We start from the raw sequence: 23,655 nt of genomic DNA, 5'->3' as shown, positions 1-23,655 counted from the left end.
TTTCAATACTCCCACACACACCAAAAAAAAAAAAAAAAACAGACTTGTGCCATAAGATACAATTCAAGAGAGGCATCGAATTTCACCAGCAGTAATTTACCAATTGGAAACCTCTTTAAGAGACCTGCACACTCCAGTCTATTTTTTGCACTTAGCCAATTAGCACTGATGGAAAGAAAAGAGTATAAATACCAATTTTGGGAAATGGATGGGAACAAAGAGCACAATTTACATTAGATGGTATCAGGGAAACGTTTGCAGAGCAGGTGCACAACATATCACATTAAAAACACACCTTTTGAATGTTGTAATCAGACAAAGTGCGTCCGTCTTCTAGCTGTTTGCCAGCAAAAATCAGTCGCTGCTGATCAGGAGGAATTCCTATTTAAATGAAAAGCATATATTAACACTAGTATTTAAGAGAAATTCTAACAAATATACATTGAAGTAGTGTACTTGACTTTCAAGTTATGCTACACAATTTGTCTGTGGATTTTTTGATGCGCTTTACCCTAGACAGCCTGTTGATCCTTAACCCAAGGTTCGAGGTAAATCCACGTTCACTGGTTAATGTCTTGTGCACTTAAACCATTCCATGCATTCACTCCAGTTTATCTGTGGTAGATTGAATAAGAGTTAGGTGTGATCATTAGTGTGGCCAGGGGTCTAGGCGTTCATGAAGATTGTTAGTGGGCTTAATAGATGAGCTAAAGAGAAGGTATTCCCAGGTTCCAGGGGCATGACTTTCATTGAAGAGGTTATGTGTTTTAAATTCTGAATAATTTTCTGAAATACTTTAAGATTACGGTAAACATGCATGTGACTTGGATGCTTGTAATCCACCCTCAAGTGTTGGTTAACTGTCCGTTCTCATGCTGGATCGTAAAAATATATAGGATGCTTTTTGAAATGTATACAATTGGGGGATGCAAGACTGTAGAAACATTCAATGTAAAGTTGTCCTGCAGCACAGAATCCCATGAAACTTCACATAATCCTGGCTTTATAAAATGTTAAATGCCTCTGGGTTGACACTGACCAAAATGGAGGGCAAGGAGAGCTTCCCTAGACCTTGGAAATGCATACCTACATGGTATGGTTGGAGATCTAATCACCAGGGTGGTCAAAGGCTCCCTTTAGAAATGTAAGACTAAACAGCTGCTAATTAGACTTCCCAAAGCACTGCCATGTGTTAGATGATAGAGGTAAGGGGTGTGTACCTTTAGGGGAGGCCCATCCCTTTGTCGCTGCTGAGAACACTTTCAGTTGGGCTGATCACAGGTAAGTGCAAAAAGCTGACACCTTAGGGCCCCTGTGAAGTTATGTGTTTCCGCTTATATTCTTGTAGCCTGAAGTGGCAAATCGTATAAACCTATAAATGTACCTTCACAACCTAACTCTGGGTTGAAAGTTCTTATGGCCAAATGAAGGGGCATGCAGATGGTCACAAGGAGGGTTTTATGTTCCATAGAAAAGAAATGTCCACATCCCTCCCCATGACCGGCTAAAGAATGGCATGACTAATAGACAACATTTTACAGGGCCCATCACACAAAGGTTTTACCACTATACAAACTGGTTCTTAACCAAATGCTCCGACCAACAATATAGAACATGCAGGCCAATGATGCTTACCACAGAAATAAACTGAGAAACAGGACTTAAAACTTAGCACAAACACGGAAATCAAAGACATGATCTGTTCCTTTAGTGCTTCACAGGACATTATGTAGTTAAATCAGGCAAAAAGGAACAAGTTTGCAAGAATATGGACCACACAAGCATTGAAAGGGGATGTTAACATACCTTCCTTATCCTGAATTTTAGCCTTCACATTTTCGATTGTATCAGAAGGTTCAACCTAAGAAACAAAACAGTTGAGCTATTAAAGATGAACTGTAGCAAGCTAGGTCACATTCTCAAATTAACTAAACGATTATGGTGTTAAACAGCAAAATATGAGACTGTTGCTCAAAAGGTCTAGTTCACAAGCCTTTAAATAAAAAACTACATACCAAGCTCGCTACATAACTATCAAATCGAAGCAAAGTTATGGCAACATATTGATATTCAGTGACACATCAATAAATTAATATAGAAATAAACGTAGGTAAGCAAATCTTTCAAACAGCCGGACAGACCATGGAGGTGCAGATGTTCCGCACAAGACCAATTTGCTCAATTTGCTTGGAGAATAATAATAATCATCCACATTTGTAAAGCGCAAACAATCACCCGTAAGGGTCTCTAGGCGCTGGGGGCCGTTGGGAAGATTAAGCAAGCTATTGCCCAGAGTCACACGGTGCTGGGCTAATCTGCAGCCGGGGATCAGTCACCCTGGCCGCGGCACCACACCGCATCAAACTGCCATTGAGACAGCATAAATCAGGATTTCCAACTTGAACAGGGGACAGTTTTTAGTAGGGACCCAAATTATAAATGAACAATTTCTCTGGAACATGGTGCAAATTGCTTTCCTTCTGGTTTGTCAAGTGTTCCTAGGTTAGCATTTTTAAAAATTCTTTATAGAGGATATATAATATACCTTGAAAGTCCTTCTCGTATCACTTCCTACCGAGAGAAATTGGCAGCTAATCTCAGACTTCTGTAAAACACAACTTCTAATTTACTGATTGCTGGCGACTTGAATACCAAGGTTTCAAACAGATCTCTGGGTTTACTAAGATGAATGAATATTCATGAGATTTTGCCGGCTATTGAAAAGTCAAATGTTAGAGATACACGGTTATTGTGTTCACTAGTGGAGATGAGGTACGTTGCATGGAATGGGCAAGTGAATGGTGACATAGCTTTTCCCAATTCAATGTAAATGCTACCTCCACATTAGACTAGATTTAAAGGCTATTATAACTGCGCTCATTTAACATTTTTTGTAAAAGTTCCAATTATCTTAGTTCTTAAAACTTCTTCTATTGGAATATCGAGGAGGGCGAGCGACTGGTAGATGAGATCAAGATTATATTGGTTTCCTCATTTGGTCACCATACAGGATAACCTATTTTGTGATGAATTAAAGATTTTGGTTTTCAACACAAGGGTCATGTGAACATTATAAAAATGCTGCAGAGAGCGGTGCAGAGTAGAGTGCAAGGTACAGTGGGTAACATTATAGCAGCAAAGAGTGGGCAGCCGCTATCAGCTGGGATTTAATTATGGAGTAGCAGCCTAGCACCCCCAACCTACACCTGATGCCTTGGGGAGGCACCGAACATGCAGGGGAGATTTCAGAACGTTGATGTCCAGTACAGAACTGTTTTTAACAGCATGGCAAGGGCTAAACAGAGGAGGTAGGGATTACTGATCATTCGCTGGACAGGACTTCCAATATGCTATATTATGCACTCAGATGATACATGGTGACCTGTTGCCATCCTTTTTTCTACTTTAATAATGTGTATGGAATGCTTAATACCTTTGCTGTGCCATGTCTAGACAGTTATTGTAAGTTGTATGCAAACGAAAATTGTTTTAAAGAAAGTGGTGGAGCGGGGCAAGAATGTCACAGCGCGGAGTGGTGCAGAGTTCAGTGCAGTGGCACGAAGCAGCATATAGTGAAGTGGTATATGCATGGTGTGGTAGCACACTACCATTACAGCCAACACATTCAATTGAAATCACCATTACATTTAAAGACCGTTTCACTGATATAAGTATACAGCGGACAAACGATGTGTGGAATGTCAACCTAGTTTACTGATTTGATAGTTTAAAAACCACATACCACCTTCCTCAAGCACTCCCCTGAAGCTAGCATGCTTGTCACATAAATCCTCTCACTTTGAAGTCAGAGAAAGAAAAGTAAACAACAACCTCCCTGGGAGAGAGCCTGACATTTGGTCTGTGTCTTTGAATGCACACCAAACTTGACAAGATAAGAACGGCTACTCTATTTATGCAAGCCTTGTCTGATATCTTGGCTAAACAGAGCCTACAGAAGGCTAATTTCAATCTGCTGTGGGATTTAAACCTACACTTCAAGGATAGTAGATGACAAAGCGCAAGGAATTTAATACAAGATGAATTTGCGATTCAGCTCACACAACTGGTAATGGGCCCTACACACAAAAAGGCCATCTCCTTGATCCCATCTTTACTAACATACTCAAAATGAGAAAGACGCCTCTTCCAGTATGCTGGTCAGATCATTACATTGTTCTGTTTTACCCTCAGAGACAACAGGAAAAGCTCACCTGTAAAACAGTTATAATGAGGTTGCTGTTGGTCGAAATTGGCTGCGGCTAGCTGGGAACCACCCTCTTAAAAATGTTATCCCGGAGATAAAGGGTGAAATATCGGAAATTATCTTAAAAGTTTGGGGTTTGGGTAAAGGAGTTGCTTGATAAACTCATTCCCATCAGATGGTGCAAGACAGGCAGATCATAGTGGCAGGCCCCTTGCATTAATAAGCAACTAGCATAACAAAAGATTGGAAGGGAAGTGAAGAAAAAAAATGATACAACTAGTAAATTACATTACAAAACATCAGTAAACAAATTACCATTATGCTATAAGAAAAGCCAGCGACTGTCAAAAGAACTATTCAAAATAGTCAATTCTTTCATGAAACCTGCCAAGAAACACTGCTTTCGCCATCTGAATCTCGATACAATATGTTGGCAAATTACTTTCTTGAAAAAGTTAATTTACACCTCCTTGGTAGGGAATATAGAGCATGATTCGGTTAATGGACCCCCTCAGATCCATATGGTCAAGGAACAATATTCAGCCTTCCTGGATGATAGTAAGGAAGATATTGATCAGCTTATGAAAACCGTAAAATCCGGATACAAGCTTGACCCGGAACCTCCTGCCTTACAGATGAAAGGGGAAGACGCAATCTACCAGGTCCTAATTTATAGTTTTAATTTGTCACCCAAGACTACCCTCTTAGAAAGGTGCGATTGCGAGACCTCTGCTAAAGAAAACAATGCTACAACCCACATTATCTGAAAATTACAGGCTAATTTCACTACTTCCAGGAGTCTGATATACTAGAAAAATGTGTTTACAGGCATCTCTCCTTATTTTTGGAGAATTATAAATTACATCCTACTCAAATTGGATTCCACCCTGGAAGCAGTATGGAAACAGCACTTTTAGCAGTTATAGAAGAGTCGAAAAAAAATTATCAGGGCGGATTAGCCGCAGTGATATTACTGAATTTGAGTGCAGCCTTTCATACCGAGTCCCACTCCATTCTACTTTGGACATTAGGAGAGGCTGGAATTACAGGTTTAGCTCTTGAATGACTTGCTTCTTTACTGAATAACAGAAGCCTCCAAGTTTACGAGGAGCTTTTCTACTCAAAATCATACCCTCTAAAAGATGTCTCTCAATCTGTTGTCATAAGACTTCAAGTGATACAAAATGCAGCTGCATGGATACCACTAAAAATACCTAAACGAAATTATGTTTTCAGTGAACTGGCTACTCTACACTGGTTTGCCCCCCCCCCCCCCCCCCCCCCCCCAAGATTAAAAAAAAGCTAGGAGCGGAGGACACTTTGCCCTATTTAGCTCCTAAAACATGGAACACCCACCCCACCGGCAGCATTAAGAATGAATAAGGATTAACTTGGCTTTAGGAAACCGCATTATTCACTTAAGGGCTAAGGATTCTGAAACTGGTATGATAGATAGTTTAGCACTGGGAAGCCCGTTAGGTAGCCGTACACTCTAGAAGTGCCAAGAATAAAACAAGATTTTAGAGGCCTGTTAACAGAAATCTAGCACTGATTGATGAATACAGTAAATAGGAGGGGACAAACGAGCTGGATAGCCTAAAACAAATAGAGACAGCAAAACGAAAGCAAGCAAACGCGAGCTACAAAGCCAATGATTAACAGGCAGAATGCACTTCTGGGGAAGCTTCCTGAATGTCCCAATGATGTCGTTAGCAAACCAGACCGCTGCGCTATTTGGTAGGCTTCAAATCTAAAAGCCTGTATAACTTTTGTAAAAAAATAAATAATAATAAAAAAAAAAATGTAAGAGCACTTCTGTACACTGAGAAGTCCTCAAAAAGAGAAGGCCCGAGGCAAAACTGTATAGTTCTCCGCTAGATGCCACATCACACAAATTGACAACTCACAAAAGAATGCAACCGACAAATTGCCAATTTAAGTCGCTTAGGTGGACTATTTCAGTTACCAAATCTGGGTTGAATTTGTTACACAACTATGCAGCTAATAAACTACATCCATATTTGAGCAGGGAAAGTTTCTCAAGCTGGTCATTTCGATGGCTTACCCAAATAGTAGAAAACATTTATTAAGCATTCAAGATATTCTATCCCCAGCCCCCCTTACTTAAAGTCTGTCACAAGCAACATCCTTATAGTGTATGTTTGCATTACCTTTAGTCCTTTATTTTTGTAAACTTTAGTTAAAAACCTCTCACTATGGAATGGTTTGTACTTTACTTTATGTTGTATGTTCTGGTACCTTGTTCTGGGAGCTCCAATGCAGACGAGCTCTGCAATTGGGGGACAAAAGACGAGGACTACGGGTGTGGGCTCTAATCCTTATTTCCACCAATAAAGTAAATTTCCACCTCCTCATTCCCCCTCCTTTACAATCCTATGCTCAGGAGTGGCAGCACATGGTTGTCCATCAAGCAAGCATGGGGGAAGAGGAGAGGAGTTTTAAAAAAGTAGAGGAGTCGAGGTAGTACTAGACTGGCTGAGGGGCATAACCAATTGAAGTGGGGGAAGCATCACACACGGGAGAGCAACAAAACACTGCACATGCACAGAATGCGTAAATTGGGTGGGGGAGTAATCCCCTGAACATAGGCAGTGTAAGGGAACATGTACACAAACCAGAAGGCTGGTAAAGGAACTATGCTCATGGGAGATAGGGGCCTAGTGGTTGAGGTATCTGACTCAAACATGAAGGTTACATGTTCAAATCCAGGTGTTTCCATGGGATCTCCCACCCCGGATGCGGCTCGTGCAGAGCTGGATCTCCTGCTCACGGAGGAGGAGCTCAGCTCTTGGTGATCTTAATTCAGGGAAGGCCCCGGGTCCTAATGGTTACCCATGCACATTTTTCAAGAGGTACCTTACGACATTGAGACCTCATCTCCTCTGGGTGGTGGAGGCGGCTCGGGAGCGTGGACGTATCCCGCAGGATTGGAGACATGCTGAAGTGGTTTTATTTCATGAGCCGGGCCGCCCCCCGGACCATCCCGCATCATATCGCCCTATCTCCTTATTGAACGTGGAGGCTAGGATTTTTGTCAAGGTTCTGGCCAACTGCCTCCCAATCTCAGAGGGCGTCGCGACAACATCAGACAGGCACACATTGCCATAGACCCTATTCGGGGGCTGGGGGTGCCAGCCGCACTCCTGCTGGCAGACATGGATAGGGCATTCGACTCCCTTAGCTGGACGTATCTCTTTGCCCATCTGGATCGCCTGAATATGGGTCCACGCTATTTGTCCTACTTAAAGCTGTTATATATGGACATTACGGCTTCGTTCTTTTGGGGGGGGGGGGGGGCAGTTTCCTTGTGGGACAGGGTACCCGCTGTTGTCATAGCGATGGAGCCTTTGGCGGCATGGGTGCGAATAGTAGCACAGGTGGCCGGCTTTGAGTGGGCCCAGGGACTATCGGACCGTATCGCATTGTACGAGATGTTCAGTTTATTTTTTTCACATGTTAATAGAACAGGACCACGACTGCTTCTGATTATGGAAATCTTTGGTGAGTCGTCAGGCTTGTTTATGAACCAGAGTAAATCCATCTTATGGACGCTTAGGAGCCGGATGGTACTTGGAGCCTGTGCCTCCGCTGTGCAGGTTACTACAGTAGGTATAAAGTATTGGGGTGTTTTTTTGTCAAACTCCTCGGACACGTCCTGGGAACATAACATTCTGCCGGTGTGGGCGCGTGTGCAAGACTAATTGAGAGCCTGGTCTCATATGCCTCTCTCTCCCTGATCGGTCGGCCAGCCATTTTTAAGATGGTTTCGCTGCCACGGCTCCTCTAACCATTACAGAACTATCCCTTCCCCGTCCTCCCTTCCTGGTTTTGCCTGGATGATTCGTCCTGGGGCAAATTCTCTGGGCGGGTAGGGCACATAGGGTAGCGCTGCGGACATGTTTTCAGTCCACCTATTGTAGAGGGTTGGCCACCTCGGATGTCCACTCCTATTATAAGGCCTTGCAGTTATTGATACTAAACGACTGGTGGTACAGAGATAGATCAGACCCAGCTTATGCGGTGGAGCAGTGGCACATAAGCAGGCACACTCTTCATACCATCCTATTTTCGGCTTCTACACGCAAGGCCTTGCCATCTGCCACCAGGAAGGTTTTTCAGGTGTGGAGACAGGCTCTGCAGGGGATGGGGTGGTGGGGCAGGCTGACGAAGGAGACTCCCCTATTTTCCAATGGTCGGCTGCCGCAACTTGCCGGTCTGGCGGGCTTTGCGAGACTGGGACAATATTGGGATTTCTACCCTGGGGGATGTTAAGTGTGGCACGGTCCTTAAATCTTTCCAGGATCTTCAGTGCGATTTCCAGATGCCCAAACATAATTATACAGCTATTTGCAGTTCAGGCACGCTGTCCTTCCCAGTGTTCAGGACTTAAAGAGTCCCTTCCAGAATTTAGTCCCACTGAGGCTAAATTGTTTGTGGGCGACTTACAGGACCGTAAGATATCTAAGATCTACCAGTCCTTGGTGACGAACTGCCCCACTACACTGGATAAACTCAGAAGATTTGGGTCCACTGGAAGGGGACGACTGGTCGGAGGCACTGGCTTGTCTCCAAGGTGTGGAAATAGCAATGCGCTTCAGACTGATCCAATTCAGTTATCTGCACTGGGTATACTACACTCGGGTCAGACTGTGGAGGGCGGGTTTGATAGCATCCCTGCTTTGCTTGAGATGCGGTCAGGAGGATGGTACTCTGTTTCATAGTCTAGCAGTGCGCGGCACTAGCAAAGTTCAGGCGGGGGGGGGGTTTAGGGGGGGTGCTGTCATGCCTAGCTGAGGTTTTGGGGTGGGAGCTTCCATCTTCCCCTAAACTGGTATTGCTATATATAATGGAAGGGGGGGGGGGGGGGGGGGAGGAGAATATTTATACGCGCCATCTGATGTTCTTGAGTTTCACACTTGCCAAACTTGGCATAGCACGGTACTGGCAGGCCCTCGGTATCAGCATGGAAAAATGGCCATGATTTTAATATTGGCCTGGAGACTCCCATTTTTAAAGCCTGGGGGTGTCCGACAAAGCATTTTAAGATCTGGAAGAGATGGGCGGACTATAGAGGCCTCTACATTAAGCCCATCTCTATGGGAGATGCGGCTATTTTGGGTTAATAAGGTGAGGCAGTGGTGTAGGGATCTAAGGGTTTAAGTGGGATTAGTCAGTGGTGCAGTGAGTGGGTACTTGTTGCTTACTATATGGTGTAGAGTGCATGGGGGGACGTTTTGTTAATCTCTCTATTGCTTTTTGCAAAATATGTATATTAAATGTCAAGAGTTTATATTTAGTATTGTAAGAGGTGGCAGTTAGACTCTGGGGTAGAGAGCTCTGCATTGTGTTCGTAATTTGACGCAATAAAAATTGTTTTATAAAAATAAAATATGCTCTATGGAAGGGACAAACAAGAAGGAAGTCGCTGAATAAATAACATGTAAATAAGAGTAACAAATCCAACCAATGGTAAGCAATTGGTTGGCTCCAAGCCCATTTTATGGGCATTGTTCATGAAAGTGGACCATAGGAGAGACCCAAGGGCAGCAATCTTGAGGATACAAAACAGCCAAATCACTCTTCTACAAAAAAATAGGATCTTTTTAAAAATGTAAATGACTGCTAAAAAAACATCTTCAAACCAGAGTGGATGAAAACATCCCACCTAAATGGCGGTCAGAGTTATGCTGCCTAAACATTACAGTATGAAATATAGTTTTGGATTACTGACTAATGGCCGTTCATAAGGTTAGCCCACTAGTTATGCCCCAAATGAGCTGGTGTTGGACTGCTAAACGGCCCACTCAAAATACTGCTCTGGCTTCAGACACACGAAAAACTAGTGATGGGCGCTGAAGGAGACTCGATTTAACAAAAAGTCGCAGAAAACGACCTTACGCAAAGATGTATCTTGGCCACACAATTCCCGCTACAGAGTACTGATTTTCGGATTATGACTTTACTTGCCTCCTCTTAACACTCGAAGATGTGAGAAAGTATTTGTAAAGGATGAGTGCTAAACAGCCCTGCAATTTATGCTGTCACCACCCACAATACTAAACCACTGCTGCAATTGTGATTTTAGACACTAAATTAATTAACTCAATATCAAAACAATTCACAGGCAGCAGCCCCTTCCCCAAAACCACACACAATTTTGATGTGGTCATTTAGTATTCCCACAGAACGCAATGAATGACTACGCCTGCCATGTTCTGGGTTTACCAGAAGAGAAGCATGCCTTCTCTTATGGGCGGAGGCCATCGCAAACTTTCAGTTTAGCAGCAGAAGAATGGATATAACACGACTGGCTTCACACAGTAACAAAAGACTTGAAGGGGGATGTAGGGAACGGGCTTATAGTAGCCCAAGGAAGCATAATGGCGTCTCCAAAGGCCCATCAACCAAAGGAAATGATGAACAAGACAAACTGAGTCTAACAGCGGAGCTGGTTTTGAACTGAAACACACTGTAAAGGGTAGTTATCAACAAATTTAGGAAAGGTACCTGAAATAAAACAAAAACACATACTCAAGAAAATTGCATGGTTAGTCTGCCCAAAATTATTTAAACAGCCCGTAATTGGTAACGAGTACTACATAAAATGTCCAACACCCTGCTACCCAACTAGTGTCACATGTCATAGCCCAGATTATGTTACGATCAAACTATAGCTATAAAATCTCACCAGTACACCTCTAATTAGTAACAGCAGGGAATAGCACTTCCTTGTAGTAATAAACAGTCGAACGATGTGTACACCTTTCTGGTTTAATCCCAAAGTTTCCAGTGATTTATGAGAATATACTACGGTCAATCAGTAGATTTCCAGTTTTCAAAGAAAATCCATTCCACATACATGTGACACGCGTTTCGTCTGATCCAGACTTTCACTGCTGTAATGTGTACATAATGTCACTCAATCCAGACTATGTAAACATAGAACCCGGATACCATCTCCACGAGTCAACCAATTTGAACCAAAGAAAACAAGTAATTGTACCAAATGTAGTGCATCCCTGTGTTAAGCGAATGTGTGCCATCAGACAATTTAAATAAAAATAACGAGGCACGGATACATGCCAAAAAAAAACACCGGTGTAAGAAAGACTACACAAATGTCAGTTGTACTGCATAATCATGTTTATTGTACCACCTGCATGTCAATGTGCGCCGTTGTTACATGTGGGGCACCTTACCTTTCCTCAGATGAGAAAGGAAACAGGCTTTTTACAGGTTTACCCCATCACTTTTTGCCCCCATTTTGACTAAGAGGTAGTGGTGCAATGGCTTTAAAATGCCCCGAGCCCTGCTAAACCAGATTCAGTGCATGTGTTGGACCCTTAAAATGGTACCTATTTAATTGGCTTGTACCCAATTGGCATAGCCCAATTTACATGCAAGTCGGTAGTATATGGTACCAGGGGTAAACAGGGCCTGTAAATTAGGGTTCCCCTAGGGCTGCCACACTTGTTTTGCCACCCTGTATGGGACAAGGTAAAAATGGCTCCTAATATGCCCCTGCAAACTGGAAGGGCAGTTCTAAACTAACAACTTTCACAGTTAGGTTAACGACAGAGCCCAAACCTCCCTTTTTAGATGTCGTCTAGACAATGCTTGCAATGACTCTCCGAGTCATGCTGTATTCAGGTCTGGACTTTAAATGTAAATGTAGTGCATTTATACAGCGCTCCGCACACCCCGAAAGGGTCTCTCAGGCGCTGTGCACATACCGCTGTGGAACCCTTCCTGGCCTTTCCCTGTGAAGTGCCCACTCCTGGGCACCCCCAAGGTGAAGCCAGGCATCCTAGCGCTGTTGGGGCCGTTATGGAGATTAAGCAAGCTATTGCCCAGAGTTGCAGAGTGGGACCCATGATTAGAAGAGGCACCGAGGCGAGAATTATCGGGTCTGGGGAAATTGAGCCCAAGACCCGCCGAGGCGGGACTTGAACCCTGGTCCGGGCCAGACCTCTGCATCAGGGTCTGCCGCTCTAACCATTGAGCCACACTTCTCCCTTTAAGCTCTGCCCATCTTTTCAATTGGCCCCCGTTACTGTCCTTTGTAAACGGTGGCTATTGATTCGTCAATAGGCTCAGTAATCCCTTCTTAGTACCGCCTTTTTCTCCTGTTGTAACCTCCCATGAGGACTTACCCGGTTACATGTTTTGTTGCTCTACATGTTTTAAATACAGCCCGAGAGCACTTTTTTTTCCATAAAGCACTTCCTCCAGGCAGGACACACTCTCCCCATGCCCATTTTTTTTAGTAACCAGCGCAGCAAGACTGCTGCAATATTGGCAGCTGCGCCCCTTTCTTATTTGTGGCCCACCGATCTCGGCCAAACGCCTCCCATCCCCTTTTTTTAAAATTGTGTTACAATGGCGGCACGCGCGTTTTAGCTCTAAACAGCTTACGCTCACTCACGGGTGCTACGATTTCTTCAAAAGTAAACAAAAATAAAAAAGCAGCACCATGCCCCTTTCCGTTTTTAAAACAATCGCAGCACCTGCGTTTAAAATGTTTACAGCTAAAGTAGGGTGTGCTATTGTAACAAAAGTAAAAAAAAAAAAAAAAAAAAAAAAATTGAAAAAAAAGTGGCCATCATTGCTTTGTATTGGTTTACTTTTGTCGAAATGGCAGCACCCGCGCTTTAGCTTTAAGCCTCTTAAGTTGAAGCACCGGTGCCGCGATTTCCACAAAAGTAGATAAATAGGGAAAAAAGCATTTAGCATTTGCAATACAATAGGTATCGCAATACTGAAAGTTTGCGCTATGGGCATTGCATTATTATTAGCAACGCCAATAGTTCAAACTTTCAGTAATGCAAGACCTATTGTATTGCAAATGCGTGTTAATATATGCACGTCACCCCTAAGGTAGGGTGCTGTATGTTAAAAAAGTGGAACATTTACTTTTAAATGTTCCAGCAATAAAACCCCTACATCGTCTTTACTGTTCTAAGTCTAGTAGCCCCATTGGCAAGTACAGAGTTACAGGCTGACACTGCAGCCCTGCTCACTTCTGAGCTGAACGGGACTATTAACCCCTTCCATGCTGCGCAGATTCCGCCGCTGTGCTGACGGAATCTTGCGCGGGCGTGGTCATGACGGAACGGTTCCGTCATGAGCACAGCTCAACCGTGGCTCATGACGGAACCGTTCCGTCATGAGCACCGAAGGGGTTAAAGTTGGTACTATAAGGTATCATAAGAACCAGTGCATTACATCTGAATGGTTAAATCGAATTTAATGACAATGAAGGACAAAGTGCAACTTTAGAGTTTGGCTCATAAGTGGCCCAAGATTTACAGTGTCTTTTTACTGCTGGGCTCTGGGTCTGTGCAGCAGACCGCATTCTTCCCTCCTGGGGCGACGTGCCGACAACACCCAGGAAACATAATAAATGTCTGCCACTGGAAAGGTTATCACCAGGTGTTAGGCGGAAATGGGAGCTTCAAGAAATTGAAGCTACCTTTGAAGGGCAAATGGGGAACAACTGGGAAAGAGGCTGCACTAGTCATTAGGTAGAAAGGAAGAGAAAGTCAGTTGTTAAACTGGTTTTCCAGGGGCATGTAGCCCGCTTGGTGGACATCTCTAGGTTGGGCTAGGGAGCTCTGGGCATCAAGAGGGGCTTTGCCATGTTGGGAGTGGGCAGAAAGAGCATTTAGGGATTGCCTGATGCCATACTTCTCAGAAAGTGGTCATCAGGAGGGAGGGAACCTGGCAGCCCATTGCCTACCAACCACAACTTACCCAAAGACCATTTTGCAGCATTAATAGGGCGCCCAGAACTCTGGATGGACTGGAGGTCTGCCCAGCTGCACCAAGTTCCCAGCAAAGAGAGGCTGCACTGACATGGACTGCACCTGCTGGGTAACAAAGAAGAGGGACTGTGCCTGCTGTTTCCTGCGCAAGAAGAAGTCACCAGAGCCCAGCCAAAGCAAAGAGACTCCATGGGTCAGCCGACTGCCCTCATTTTCGCAGCACAGGAACACAGCGGCCGAAGAAGCCTGCTAAGGTTGGATGGTAGCCCAGATCCCTGCAACTGTGTAGGACCAAGGACCCGACGGTTGGAAGTTGCAATGTCTGCTGGACCAGAGAGTCGTCGGAATGCAGCTTAGCCGTCTAGAAGGCAGGCTATAACCCATAGACGGACTTTGTGGTATGTCAAAACCTGTACCCAGGACCCCCTCGTCTTTGTACACGGAGTACCTACAAGACGACACCACCACCCCGCCCAGACACACAAAACAGACATCCTTTAACATTTTGTGAATGAATGAATGGAAACTTGTAATCGCGCTACTTAGCCCGAAGGCATCAAGGCGCCTAAACAAAACAGTTCGAAAAAGAGGCAGATCGTATCTAAGCGTAGGCCTTGGCAAAAAGCCAGGTCTTAAGGGCCTTCCTAAAAGCCAGAGCCGATGGAAGAGATCTTATCTCCAAAGGCAGGGAATTCCACTGCCTGGGAGCAAGAGTTGAAAAAGCTCTACCTCCCCACCTAGCCTTACGTATCCTGGGCACTGAAAGCAGAAGTTTATTTGACGACCGGAGAGTTCTGGGGGGAATGTAGGGGACCAGCAAATCCTTCATACCCCCAGACCGATTGGTTGCCAAGGCTCTATAAATCAAAGTCAGGGACTTAAAGGATATCCTGGACTCAATAGGGAGCCAATGCAGGGTCCTTCTTGCCTGATGAGTCTTGGCCCGTTTAGGCAGGTCCAGGACCAGTCTAGCGGCAGCGTTCTGCACCATCTGTAGACGGGTCACCAAGCCCTTATTGATGCCCAAATAAAGAGCATTGCAATAATCAAGTCTGGACCCAATCAATGCCAGGACAATTTGTTTCCTGGCCTGGAAAGACAGATAGTGCCTGATCCTCCGTAAGATGTTTATCAGTCCCCAGCAGGTGGAGATGGTCCTGCTTACCTGTTGATCCATCCTCAAAAGGGGATCGATCAAAACGCCCAGATTTTTTGGCCAGGGTCGACGGTGTAGGGCACACCCCCATAGAGGGCGGCCACCAATCAGCTGACCAGAAATCCTCCTTTCCCCCGAACACCAGAAACTCTGTCTTATCCCCATTGAATTTCAATGAATTACCCACCATCCATTGAGCGACTGCCTTCAAACAGTTTTTAAAATTGGAGGCAGCCTGGATAGTGGGTTGGGTAAAGGACAGCAGAATCTGTGTGTCATCAGCATAGGAGATAACCTCCATCCCAAAGGATCTAATAAGCCTGGCCAGTGGGGTAACATAGATGTTAAAGAGGGTCGGACTTAAAGCCGACCCCTGAGGGACCCCACAAAGCACAGGAAGGGATGGAGACAGAAAATCCCCCAGCTTTACCCTCTGTTCCCTCTGATTAAGAAAGGATGTCAGCAAACTAAGTGCTGTGCCCTTGACCCCGATCTCCCTCAGCCTTGATGTTAATACTGAGGGAGACAGGGTATCAAAAGCAGCCGAGAGATCCAAGAGGATGAGGAGAGTAGTCAGTCCCTTATCAACCCTAGTGCGAATGGTGTCGAGCACGATAGTAAGGGCAGACTCGGTACTGTGTTCTCTCCTGAAGCCGTGCTGCGAGTGGTCCAGCTTATCATGGGCTTCCAGAAAATCAACAAGATGCTTATTTAGATGGATTTCCAGCATCTTGGCAGGAGCTGGAAGCAACGAGATAGGGCGGAAGTTCTTAAGCACACCCGGGTCAAGAGAGGGTTTTTTTAAAAGAGGCTTGACCACCGCTTTCTTCCACTGAAGGGGGAAGGTCCCTTCCTTAATTGCCCCATTCATCACACCCAGTAATGGTGGAAGAAGACAGTCTTTACACTGTTTGAGGAGTTTAAGGGGGCAGGGGTCTAATGGGGAACCCGACCTAACCTTGGTCAAGAGGCCTTCAAGATCCAGTAGGGAAAGAGAGGGAAAACTAGACAAACTTCCAGAGGGCACCTCCTCAGATAAAGATGGCGGAACACAGTCTAAGGGGATAGATAGAGTCACCCTTTGTAGCTCCAGAGCTGAATAAATATCCACAATCTTGGTGTTGAAGAATTGTGCAATATCATTGCACAGCTGTTGTGAGCTCACCACCGGGTCTGGCATCTTTAGTGAGGTAAGCGTGTCTACGATTTTAAAAAGATCTTTAGGTGAGGAAAGTGAGGCAGTAAGAGAGGTAAAATATTCTTGTTTGGTTTTTATTACCTCCTTCTTATATAGCCTCAACATAGTTTTATGTCTGTCCCTCTCACACACATACCCACTGGACCGCCAACGACGCTCCTGTCGCCGTAATCCCTGCCTAAGTAATCTGAGTGGTTCCGAGAACCAAGGGGCGGATGGAGTTCTTCTGGCCGATGTGGTGGTGCACATTTACAACGATTATTCTTTGCACCTATATCGCTTTGTACTTGCCGGTTCCACTATAAAATGGTGTTGCATCCGTAAGAGTCCTTTCTTCATTTTCAAGGACCATGCTATTTCAGAGTTTATACGCACGAAGCACTTTGGCGTTGGGGGGGGGTCTACATTTTGATGCATGGGTCAGATTTGGTTCTTGGATAGGGTCAGATTTGGTTCTTGGATAGTGTTATTATATACTCTTCTCTTTAGAGTGGATACAACATGGAGCTTTTTGTCCACTTCATTTTTACTTTATCATGGCTTCACTGCTAGCTGGTCTAGCATGAACATAATTGCGTAGACTATTAACACCCCGTTAAAGACTTTTAGAAGCACATACTCACCGAGTCTTTACTACTTGGGAAGCACAATGAATACGTGCTTTGGATGTATATTAATTCAATTTTTTTTAACCAGACGATACTGCGTGACTAATTGGATACTCTTAGAATTTTTTATCATGTACAATATAGGTCTTCGTGACCTTTGTTTCCATTTTATGATTATTCAACAGGATCATGCAGTAGGACACTGGTGTGGTGTTATCAATGCCTTACAAAACAAGCACTGGCATAGCCAATAGGTCTCGCTTTTGGGACCTTATAAGTATTTAGGTATGCAGCACAATATCCTTGGTGCAACAACATTAACTGTTGCATGGTTAAACACTTATAAGGCCCCAAAGGCAAGACCTATTGGCTATGCCAATGTTTTTTTGTTGTTGTTTCTTTTTTTTTTATAAGGACAAGCAGTGCTATCAGGCTCTGGCTGCCACTTAGGGGTGGGGAAGAGAGGGGGGGGAAGAGGAGAGAAGAGAAATAGATGCGTGAAGGCGCATACCAGACATTAAGTCAGTCACCAAGGGATTTGAACTCTGTCTCAAGACACTCCTAATGGGATGGAAACTAACCTCTACCAGTTCCCCCTTGTTATGCTGCCCGTAGGGGAGAAAGCAAAAGACACACAATTGATGGACGGAATGCAGAACAAATCAAAACATTCACCTCCAGTCAAGAGATCTGGGTTAAATCCATCATTCTTTTGCTCACCATGCCACCCCAGTTTAGACCTGGCTATATGCAAATCCGTCTTGACCCTGTGCCTCATGGGAACAGTCCAGCCCGAACTGCCCGTAGGGGAGGAGCTTAGAAATCCAGTGCCCCAGTGGAAGAAGCCAAATAATTATCTTGACGCACGTCGCATCATTATTAAGTCCATAAGTAGTTATCCGTGTTAAGTGAAAGCCTAATAAGGAGAAATGGGCCGCCATGAATACTGAACATTCTGTCCCTAGAAAGTAATATATGCAGCACGCGTTTATGGCAAACAATGAAGGTACGCTACAGCCCACATGTCACGTCATTATAAAACGCAAAATTAGTTTGCCACATTTAGATGAAACCTGATGAGGAATGGGCTGCCGTATAAACTAGACGTTCCATACATAGATAAAAGTCTATGCAGCACGCAATATGGCAGACGGTGATGGTACGCTGCAGCGCATGAAATATATCACAAGTATTGGCCGCGCGGCCGTTAAAGTGATTGCTAGATGGCGCCAGGAGCAGCAGCAGCCAGCGGGAGGAGCGTTGAAGCGCACTCTTGGGAGATCAAGCGAGAGGAAAGCCACATGGGAGCCTGATCGAGCGATGCGAGGAAAGCGTTACTGTGCGCGTAACCACACGCCCTAGGCCAACAAAAGCTTGTGGTTGGATTTCTAAAGCCTACACACTAAATGTCTCGCCAGACCAGCGCATTCGCTGGCTCAGGCGAGACCTAAAAAATTAACGTGTCCTCATGTAATGAAACTGGTGCTATGTAAAACGCTCGGATACCTGATTCGGGTCAAGTTCGTGCTATATAAAGCTCTGTAAATAAAAAAAATAATAATAATCAATGTCTTACAAGGGTGTGCTGTTGGTATGTATTCATACCTCGTTATTTTTAAATAGACTGACAGCAAATGTATAATCTCTCCTTAACACAAGGGGTACACTACATTTGGTACAACTACTTACATTCTTTGACTAATTGGTTGACACATGGGGGAAGGCATTCGGGTTCTAGGATACAAAAGCAGTCTGAAATGATAGAATGAATAAAGTTTTGAATGACTGTATTATGTATATATTATAGACTTGAAAAAGTCTGCCTCAGACGAAACACGAGTTGGCTTTACGTTACAAGAACGTTCATTGGAAACTGGAAATCTACTGATTGAGAGAGAAGCCATGAAATGCAGGCAAGACCACCCTTTAAAGTTATAAAATCACACCGTAGCACCTCATATAGTAACAGTGGGGAATAACACTTCCTTGCAGTAATAAACGGCCACCAATTGGTGTATGTCCTCCCTGGTTTCTTTCCAAAGTTTACAGTGATCCATGAGTATATACACAACAATATAATTTTAACCTTTAATGGCAGCTAGCTCTTCTTAGCTGCTAGTTTACCCTTAAAAAGCACATTAGGACGACTTAGGTTCCAAATGGACCCTTAAGCACCTGACCATGCGGTACCTCTGCAAAACTCTCCGTGCTGCCCCAACAATTTACAGCACTTCACACATTATCACCCGAGTGTAACAAAAAGAAACATGCCAAATCTTGGTGGGAAGGACAGTGCCAGTACTGAGTTTACTGTAAACTGCCTTTACTTTGCACATCTGGCGTGCTCTGACTGGGACGTTTCAGACAAGTTCCTGCCCACAACATACGGCATCTCTGCCTTCCAAAGCTCTCTCCAACCATCAGCCGATCAGTACTCATTCAGGAGATCTTACGGTCCTTGGTTGCTTCCTTTTACCTCATAGCCGCTGCCCTTCTTTCCTCAAAGCAGCTTGAGTCACTGACCTCAATACCAAATCCATTACAGTTCTATTATTTCGGACTCATAACTGGGTGCCCACCTCACTCCATGTCATGATAGTCTCCATCCCTTAACTTTTCACATATGAATCATTGATTACACAAGGATTAGTCTAATTAGTTCAATGAAAGCAAAAGCAGCTACAAAATCCAGAATGTATTAGGTTGTCACTCAAGTCCAGGACTGGAAATAAGTGTCTGCAATGACCTGGAAGTAGGTGGTCAGCCTATTCAGATATATCTTGTACGTGTGTACAATGAAAGGCATGCAACCTATAACACAAATGCACATCGGTGTCACCAGCATGCCTAGTAACAGCAACTAAAATGTGCATTGCAGCATGACAGCGTATACCTACCCCTTAGGAATCTAATCAAAGATCGCCGTGCGCATAAGGCACGGTAGACATGGCCATTTTCGCCCAGTTGTTTCAGTTCTACTGTACCTTATAAATAATACATTACTACTAAAGCCACTGGCAGTTGGGTGCCATACAAAATATAAAATACCTTTTTCACAACGCCCGCAGCTGACAAACCAACTGCTGGAAAAATGAAGGCTTGGGAAGGCAAACGTAGAGTGTAAGGAGGCATTGATTTTCATGTTTTTTTTTTTTGTTTTTTTTAAACGGCACCTGAAGGTCTGCGTTTGGTAATCTAGACAATAACACACTTCATTGACAACGCATTGTGGGGGGAGTGTAAGGAGGCATTGATTTTCATGTTTTTTTTTTTTGTTTTTTTTAAACGGCACCTGAAGGTCTGTGTTTGGTAATCTAGACAATAACACACTTCATTGACAACGCATTGTGGGGGGAATTTACGTAGTTACTGGCTAAAGTAGTTAAAACAAGTTTTAGTAACGTACCATGTCTGCCAACAATTCTACCATCAACCCTGAGCACTTGCCCAAAAAAGCGATAGCCTGTCTAACAGTTTGCTACAACACAAAATAAGTCCGAAGACTTTGCATAGCAGCCAAAATGTTCTACACCATCAGATTTCGGTGCAGAAATGAACTCTTGTTTTCTGACGCGAGCAAGATAATACTAACGAGCATGCTACAGTGGCTTGTCCGGTAAAAATGAAAGCAACACAAATACTAACCTCAGAACTGCTGTTGAACTATCAGATGCAAGATCTCTTTCCAAACAAACTTCAAATCCAAATAGGAGTACTTTTGCTAAACTGCCTCGTAAAGCACGTGATTATGTACAACGCTAAAAAGTTAAACGGCATATTAGATAGATCACAACTGGAGCTGTATATCACCGCGAACCAATCTTTAATCTGTACAAATTAAAATCATTTTTCTTCCCCGAGCACATACTTGCAATAGCGAGGATGGATCTTGCATACAATTTTCTGAGACAACTGACCAAGTCCAATTCTTGCAAAATATACACAACTTTCACTCAATAAAAAGGCAGATAAATGCGCTCCACGTCATCGCTATAGACCCCATAATTATTTTGCATGACAGCCAGTTAGATATTCTTAAAAAAATACCTACATACTACAGGTGGGGCAGATTATAAATGAGCAAAAGCAGCAGAGGATACAGGTTACAGTCAGCCTGATGTCACAGAGGTCAAGCAAGGGCTCGTGAAACCCAATATGAAAGAATTTCATTGCAAAAAGGACAGATAAGCACAGGTCTCGACACTGATCGTGACGTGGTACCACACTTCGAACAAGTGACAAACCTTAGGCTCAACAAAATACTGGGTAAGAGTGCGCAAAGAATACAGTAAGGTAAAATAACCCCAAATCATGAAATGCCATTCAGTGGATAAAGGGTGGCGGAAGCAAGTAGGCTCGGCCACGCACGTGTTGTTTCAAAGACTTGGTCCCACCGAACTAAAGGCTTCGAAACAGGGACTCAAGCCACAAGTCTGGCTGAGATAAAGAAAAAAAATAACTAGGTAGGGCAAGTCGAGCACATGATCTTCAGAGCCAGGCCCCCAGTTACATTCTACCGGTCCCGAACACAAGCCCGCATTAGTACCGGAGGCCCCCGGTCACTCACCTCTAGGGTGATTGTTTTGCCCGTCAGGGTCTTCACGAAGATCTGCATGGCGGCGGCTCCACCTGCGGAGTAACACCGAAAGATTAGTAAGTAGACGACCCCTCTCAGTTGTTTCCAAAACCAGGAGCACAACAGCACTCACCTCCTCCCAATGGCGGACGGCGAGAAAAGGACCTCTTGCGCACGCTACGGGGTTTTCCTGACGCCAGCGCAGGGTGCACAGGCGACCTGCGCACTGCCTGCAAGGAAAGAAATTAGTTCAAAATATGAAAGAAATTAGTTCAAAATACTCTTCCTCGGCAGCTGCGTGGGAAGTGTTATCCCGCGGAGCCTTTGGAGTGGTTTAGGTACTTAATTAACGTAAAATAATGGTTTATGGAAATGCCTACCAAATTATAAAACGGAAGCACACGGCCCTACAGGACCCACTGAATAGCAGCCAACACAGTGACCATTTCGGATGCTAAGCAGAACCCCTTGTTTTTTGAGAAACACTCAATAGACATTGGCTTTTCAACGGTATAATTCAAAAGTAGATGGAATATTTGTGAATATTCATTAGCAAGATCCCCTGCATATATTTTAATAAGTATTTCCAACCCAATGATTTCCCTTTCATTTTCTTTTGCGTCCATGGGCTAAAATTTTAAAATGCCCGTCCCTCTAATAATTGGAAAAAGCTTTTCATAGTTATTTGTTGCCCCTCCCCTTAAAACTTAGAAGACAACTAAAAACTCATTATCTTACCTTACCCTAAACTTAGAATTAAGGGAAAGGACCTCATTCCAAGATGGCTACCAAATGTCAAGGCCAACCCTGTAATCAAGGCTAATACCTACGGTGGAGGCTGGCGGTTCAATCATTAAACTCAGTGGTCGAAAGAACTGCGCCGTAGAAAGTTTTCAACAAAGGTGCATACTGGGAATTGTTCTTGATGGCTTCGGGGCACACGTTGTTTGCTCTGAATATCCAGACAGAGCTACCAAGCAGTGTTGGGTTCCGTTAGAATCTCCATTTATGTTAATTGGTTTGGATGATTGGAAAAGCTTCAGTAAGTGGAACTCAAAAAATCAGCCATAGACCTCTGGCGTATGGGAGTAAAGCTATTGAAGTAATAGGTGAATTCAGAGGCGCAACTAGAGCCACATTTCGGGGGGCAGGAGGGGGGTATAGCTAAACAAAATTCCGTGGGGGCAGTGGCTAATTCTTCCAGCGATAGGCAGAGTCGAGATGCGGAGGCTCTAAGAAGGGGTGAACAAACAACAAAGCCTCATTAACAAGCAAATGTTCTTTTAACCCCTTCCCTGCCAGGCCTTTTCCCCTCCTGTGCCACGCCCTTTTTTGGCTATTTGGGGTATTGTGCGCTGAGGCCCCTGTAACTTTTTGACCACATAAGGTATCCACGCCAAATTTGCGTCCTTTTCTTCCAACATCATGGGGATTCTGAAGGTACTCAGGGTTTGTGGATTCCCCTGGAGGGGTCACAGAAATGAGCCAAAATACAGCAAAATTTAGGGTTTTTGGGGGAAAATGGGAAAAACGTACTGCAAATGAAAGCTTCTGAGGTTTTCCCTGCAAGTGTTATCAAAAAAGGGTTTGTGGGGCTGAAATGAACATTTTCCCAGCTTTTAGGGGATACCAGACTTTTGTCAGAAACCCAACATTTTTTACACATTTTTCTGGGACATAGCCTATTTTTGCTATTTTTTGTGCTTTCGACCTCCTTCCAGTTAATGGTAGAAATGGGTACAAAAGCAATAATGGATCCTGGAAAGCTATACATTTTAGAGAAGTAGACAAAATTCTGAATTCAGCAAGGGGTCATTTGTGTAGATCCATCAAGGTTTCTTTATAGAAATTAACAGTTAAATATAGGATAAATTGAAAATTTGTTGAAAAAAAGCGCCTTTTGTGTCAACGTTTTCACCTGTAACTTCTTGTAATTATGACAGCTCTTTGAAAGCAATGTACCGTTACATCCGCTGGACATTTCTGGTTGTGGGGATATATAGGACTTGTATTCACCAAGAACCCGACGAACCCAGAGCCAAAAACTGAGCAGCAACTTGCAATGGTTTTTTATTATGTACCGGGTATATAGTAATTATTCTGTAAAAATGTGTACATGGAAAAATCG

At 44.0% G+C, this 23,655-nt stretch overlaps 1 protein-coding gene across 2 annotated transcripts in view; it reads right to left on the bottom strand.

Annotated features, from left to right (window-relative positions):
- Positions 1 to 22,762, bottom strand: part of RPS27A (ribosomal protein S27a) — a 29,446-nt gene extending 6,684 nt beyond the window's left edge. The window contains exons 1-5 of one of the 2 annotated variants that reach the window (XM_085612604.1): positions 22,354 to 22,762; positions 21,661 to 21,757; positions 21,519 to 21,580; positions 1,807 to 1,861; positions 296 to 381 (exon numbers count right to left, since the gene is read on the bottom strand). In XM_085612604.1, the coding sequence (XP_085468730.1) occupies positions 296 to 381; positions 1,807 to 1,861; positions 21,519 to 21,566 (189 nt within the window). In that variant the 5' untranslated portion in view covers positions 21,567 to 21,580; positions 21,661 to 21,757; positions 22,354 to 22,762. Of the gene's footprint in view, positions 1 to 295; positions 382 to 1,806; positions 1,862 to 21,518; positions 21,581 to 21,660; positions 21,758 to 21,907; positions 21,978 to 22,353 lie in introns of those variants that run through there. The other variant, XM_085612603.1, reaches the window with a different exon arrangement.
- Between the last annotated feature and the right edge of the window lie 893 nt (positions 22,763 to 23,655).

Source organism: Triturus cristatus, chromosome 6 (genome assembly GCF_964204655.1).
Source record: "Triturus cristatus chromosome 6, aTriCri1.1, whole genome shotgun sequence".
NCBI lineage: Eukaryota > Metazoa > Chordata > Amphibia > Caudata > Salamandridae > Triturus > Triturus cristatus.
This window is presented reverse-complemented; position numbering and strand designations above follow the sequence as displayed.